Source organism: Galeopterus variegatus, unplaced genomic scaffold (genome assembly GCF_000696425.1).
Source record: "Galeopterus variegatus unplaced genomic scaffold, G_variegatus-3.0.2 Scaffold1626, whole genome shotgun sequence".
NCBI lineage: Eukaryota > Metazoa > Chordata > Mammalia > Dermoptera > Cynocephalidae > Galeopterus > Galeopterus variegatus.
This window is the reverse complement of record NW_007727737.1, coordinates 227751-233322: the sequence shown is the minus strand read 5'-3', so window position 1 is coordinate 233322 and position 5572 is coordinate 227751. Positions and strand designations below refer to the sequence as shown.

The following is a 5572-nucleotide window of genomic DNA, read 5'->3' as shown; positions in this document are numbered from 1 at the left end:
AGGGTTGGCCCAGCATTCTATTTACCAGGACTATCAGGAAAAGGGGAACTAGAAGATGCTGCTGTAAATCTCCTGGGCTCAAGGCATAATCCTCCTTACCACGCTGTGCAGCAGTAAGTCCATTTCAGCCTGCTCAGTGGTCCTATTCTCTGCTGGTTGCTTCAGTGACTAAGGAGACAAAGGTGTAAAGAGGATGTCTCAGCTTCCAATTCATCAGGATAATGATCATGTTACTTATTAGAAGCCTTTTCTTAGGCATAAAATCTCTAAAAACAACAAAACCAAGATCTTGGATAAAGGAAGCAATTTTCTTCAAGTAGATTATCAAGTGTAGTCGTGGGGGCCACTCCAAATTTAAATCCTAACTCCATGCTCTGCTTCACACACATGTACGTTGTGGCTATGGCAGAGGCAACATTTATTGGAAAGGTAAATACCACATCTTGGAGAAACCAATCCCATACCTGCAAGGTGTTTTATACCAGCCGTTGTCACTCGTGTGCCTTCAGAAAGTTATTTCAGTATCCTGCTTAGCCACTTATTTATGGGTAATCGAAGTTACTTCCATAGGCATAAGCCGATAGTCAATCTTTACTTTCTGTAAAATGTCAAATACAATATTGTGTGGGAAACCATGACAATGGATGAGACTTTTTGTAACTCTATAAATATTGATGCTAACAGAAAGAAGCACTGTAGGAAAAGTCAAATCTATTTCTAAAATATGTCATTATTTCTATGAAGACAGCATCATCCAGACTGTAATGGAAGTGGCTTAAGTAGTAGATGTGCTATCAGGTGGTTGGCTGGTCTCCCTAGGAAAATGTGCTCTACTTTAGTCTCTGCTCTTGACAGGTTTGGTAATTCAGCAGAGGTCGAAGGAAAATCAGTCTTGGTAAGAAAATACCATATTATTCAACAGCTGATTAGCTTCCATCTTTACTGTCCTGGACAGTTTTACAGGTGCCTATTTAACAAGCTGCATGGTGCCTGGCAAAAGAGGCTGACAGTCACCGGACAGGTTACTTTGTCCACCCGATTACTGATAAATACACCAAAAACTTGAAGACCCATTGTGGGAAGATGTGTAACAGGTATGCAATAACCAAAGTAATGCTGCTGTATCTGTAATAATATTGAATATATAGTCATTAAATCACTACCAAATCAAAAAAGGATGATTGTGCAGATGTCATTAGTTTGCCCCTCCAGTTCTGCTGCCCACTTTCTATACTTTACTCTTTGTCCCAGGAGGCTCACCTGTGGGGACAACCTTGCCCTCTGGCTCCTACTTGCCTTTGGCCAGTTGGTACTGAGCAGGGGAGTGGAGGAATGAGACGGGATCAGGGCTGGTGGCCCTGTGCTACTGTCCGCGAGGCCAGGACTGGTCGTGCTCCTTTGAGGAGAGGACCCCAGCTCTATTCACTGTCTCTCCTCAGTCTCCAGCCACATCGGTGAAGTCTATGGGGCAGAGGCTGAAAGCTTTCGGCCTCCACTCTAGATTTGCTACAATAGTCAGAAATTTAGAGTTTATTTGACAAAATTTTAAACTATTTTATCTCAATGTATAAGATTGATATTTCCAGAACTGTATTATTCTTTTTAGTTTGAGTTCAAAGGAAATTTTTAGAGCAATAGAAAAGTTCTAAAACTGGATTTTGGAGAGGATTCAAAAGTTCCATAAATTTGCTAAAAATCATCCAATCATACATATATTTATAGTGGGTGAATTTTATGGTATATAAATTAGGCTTCACTAAAGCTGAGAGTAAAAAAAAATCTCAAATTTCTTTCCTGCCTCATTGATATCGAACATCTCCTTTATACCAGAAAAGGGTCATTGGAAGTATGTTTTTCCCTTAAATTATGCCCCGATTTTATTTTATTTTTTGTACTTAGGATGAATCTTAGAGTGCCAAAAAATTGCCAATATTTCTTTTCCTTTTCCAAATTATATTATTAAATTATTAACACAATTTATAACCAATGCTGTTTTAGGATAAAAAATAATTTAATTATAAAGCAATTGCAAGTTATTATATTAAATTAAATATTGATATATTAGGGAGTACAATCCAAAATTCACATAAATATTAAGGCTAAACCAAAAGGCAGTTACATATTCTTTATCTTATCTCTAAAAAGGGCACAATTTCCATTTCCCTACTTTAGGTGTATATCAGGAAAATTTTTTTAAAGCACCAAGTAAAATATTAAATTCAATATGTGGTGGAGAACTGAGAAATTACATGTTATCTAGGTCATGGAAAATAAACTTTAAGAAGAAAACATTTCCTCTGAGGTTTTCACAAATATTAAAGTGTGAACGCTTGTATGTACCCCGAAAGGAGAATTTGGAGAGAATCTTTGGTTAGCAGCAGGGTTTTTAGTCTTTTCTTGTGACATATCATACTTAATAAAACAAAGCATACACGTGCATACGCACTCACTCACGCTGAAGATGCAAGATGAAGAAAGATACATGACATTGAACGTGCAGTCCAGGAAGAGAAGCTCCATCCAAACGTCCCAACTTCCATTTGAAGGTATGTCATTCAGTTTTGTTTTTCAACTGGTGGAGCTGCCCAGTCTCTCTGTCTCTCTCTCCTTCCCTCTCTTTAGATAACCAGGAAGAGAAGCTCCATCCAAACGTCCCAACTTCCATTTGAAGGTATGTCATTCAGTTTTGCTTTTCAACTGGTGGAGCTGCCCAGTCTCTCTGTCTCTCTCTCCTTCCCTCTCTTTAGATAACAGTACTGATTACAAAATAACAGCCACTGTAACCATTTAGTAAACACCATGGCAGGCACTGTGCAGAGGGCTTTATCTTTCCTCTTTCGTTTAATCTTACAAAATTCCTCTGAGATAGTCTCTTTCTCTCTTCTGTCTCTCTCATTTATCACCGTGGCACTACCATCTACTTGCTTTTAAAGTAATATTTTGTGTGGTATAATTTTCTAAGGATATTCTGAGGAAATACACATAATTAAAATTAATAATATAAAATCAATTAATATTTGCTGCCAGTTATTACCATCCTATCATTCATTACCTATCATTAAATATGGCATTTTTAACTGTTAATTTTTAGTTTAATTTGTCAAAATCTTTAAAATAAGTTCTTCATCAGACTGACTCAAAATACAGTTTTTTGATGAACAAAAACAAACATTTTATTGAGTGCTTCAAGCATACCCTTCACACGTGATGTGAATCCATCCTGCCACCTTAACATGATGTGGTGAAAAGATCTCAGTGGAATGAAAGATATTAATAATCCTAGTTATAGAGAGAGACTGTTTGTCCTGGCCTATGTCTTTCTAAGCATTTCTCTTTTGATCTTATTTCTGAATTTTTGTTGAGGTAGTACTCTTAAGAATACACTTCCCAACTTTCCCGCCTATAAAAATCTTACTTATCTTTCGAGTCCTTCCTCAAGTATCATCCACATCATTAAAAAATCCATTAATTTCCTCAGAGAAATATTCGTTCAAACTGTTGCCATCCCTTCCTGTGGCCTTCTGTTATAGCACCCACAGCACCGACTCATCTTAGAGTTACATGGAGCCTATTTATACAAGAAGTATTGCTGCTTTCATGTGCATTTTTACAGATCCCCACTTTTTAAAAGTCTCTCATTCATTTCCTACACTCAATTTTCATTTCGTTTTGGAAAACAGAGATATTAGAGCTGAAAGGCCACAAAAATGTAGTGACTTTGTGCAGATTTTTTTCACACTCAGTTTGTAGATGTCTCTCTGAAGCCAACATGTGGAGACATGCAGTTTCCAGATATTTAAGTGGACATGCTCATATGCATGCCTTGTATCTTTTGCTAATATTTAGTGAAGCTTGGGGTGAGTAAGACATAATCCATGTGAGTTGGATTGAGAGTTTGAACCTTGTGATTATAAGTAGAGTTTTACTTAATTTTGCAATTGTGTGTTTGTATATATTTTCTCATGTTGATAATCTTGGTTGCTAATGATAGACATACATAATTGTGTGCTCTCTCTTTGTCTCTCTATATATGTAAAAGTGTCAGAATCACTATGGAAATAGTATTGTGCAATAATATATATTGTGTAATAATATATATATATATTGTGTAATAATATATATATATATTATTACAGCGCTAGAGTGTCGTAGATTACTTCCTAATTTGAGAATTAACTTAGGAAGAATTTATCTTTTTTTTTTTGACATTTATCCTTCTTATCCAAGCACGTGGTTGAATCTCCATTTGTTCAAGTCTGCATTTTATGTTATTCAGTTTTCAGTTTGTTTTCTTCATATCACTTTGGGGCATTCGTTAAATTTGTGTGGTTTTCTTTGTGTTTGTTTTCGTTTCATTAATTATTCATAAATAATACCTTCCTTTCATCTATTTTTTAAGTGGTTATTGGATATATGAGAGTACATCAAAAAGTTCATAAAAAATGGAAATAAAAGATAATATGAATCCTTCCATGAAGTTTAGGAAGTACCTTCATATAAAGAAATTAATTTTAGTATGCTAATGTTATAACTGCAGTTATCAATTATTTTACTATTTGTGGGATTATGGTATTTTTTTTCTGATTAACTCTTGGTTTTGCCAAATATACACTTACGTTATCTTCAAATAACTTTAACTGTTCTTTTCTAAAGTTTCTACGTATAATTAAGTTATCTTGTCTGATTGTATTAGGTAATACCTTCTAAACAATATTAAAGAGTAATGAAGATTTGAGATATTTTTATTTTTTTCTAGACTTTTGTAGAAAATCTCTGTATTTCTCAATTAAGATATAGTTTTATTAGACATAAAACTATTGTGTTAAACAAGTATCCATTAATTCCTGTTTTGTTAAAACATAACTTTCAAATTTTATCTATTTAATTTTTATATCTGTTGGATAATAATGTCTTTCCCTAGAAATTTTAATATGATATTAATGGATTTACTACTAGTATAAACTTAAAATGGTTATGATATATTTTGGTTACTAGCAGTATAATTAACATTTTTGTATGGACATTCATAAGAGTAATTGATTTTACTTTTTAAAATTTTTGTTTAGTTATTTTTATTTTTTGGTGGTTAAAGGCTAGTGTTTTTACCTTTTAAGTTAAATTATACAACTTTCTTATAGGAGGAAACACAGTATAATAAAAATGTTATTTTCTTCATAACTTTTTTATATTCAAAATATGCAGAGTATTTATTTATTTCTTAGATGTTTTTAACATTTATTTGTATATATTTGTGGGGCACAGTGTATTGCTTCAACACATGAGTATACTGCATATATTTGATTCATTTAGGATAGAAAGCATCTATCATCCTTAGATATCGATAGCATAGTTTTGTACCCAGTAGTCCACTATTTTTCCTCCTACCCCATCTTCCCCCCCTGCCTCGGGTAACCATTATTCTGCTCTCTACTTCTATGAGAACCACTTAAAAAAATTTTTTTTTATATTCCACACATGAGTGATATGCGACATTTGTCTTTTTGTACCTGATTTACTTCACTTAACACGATGGTTTCTAGTTTCACCCACACTGCTGCAAATGATAGGATAT

The 5572-nt window shown here is 34.1% G+C and overlaps 1 protein-coding gene across 2 annotated transcripts in view; it reads left to right on the top strand.

The window, feature by feature from the left end:
- Positions 1-2461: 2461 nt before the first annotated feature.
- Positions 2462-5572, top strand: part of KLRF1 (killer cell lectin-like receptor subfamily F, member 1) — a 20680-nt gene continuing 17569 nt past the window's right edge. For both annotated transcript variants that reach the window (XM_008578073.1, XM_008578072.1), the window contains exon 1: positions 2462-2546. In XM_008578073.1, coding sequence (XP_008576295.1) covers positions 2462-2546 — 85 coding nt within the window. The remainder of the gene's footprint in view (positions 2547-5572) is intronic.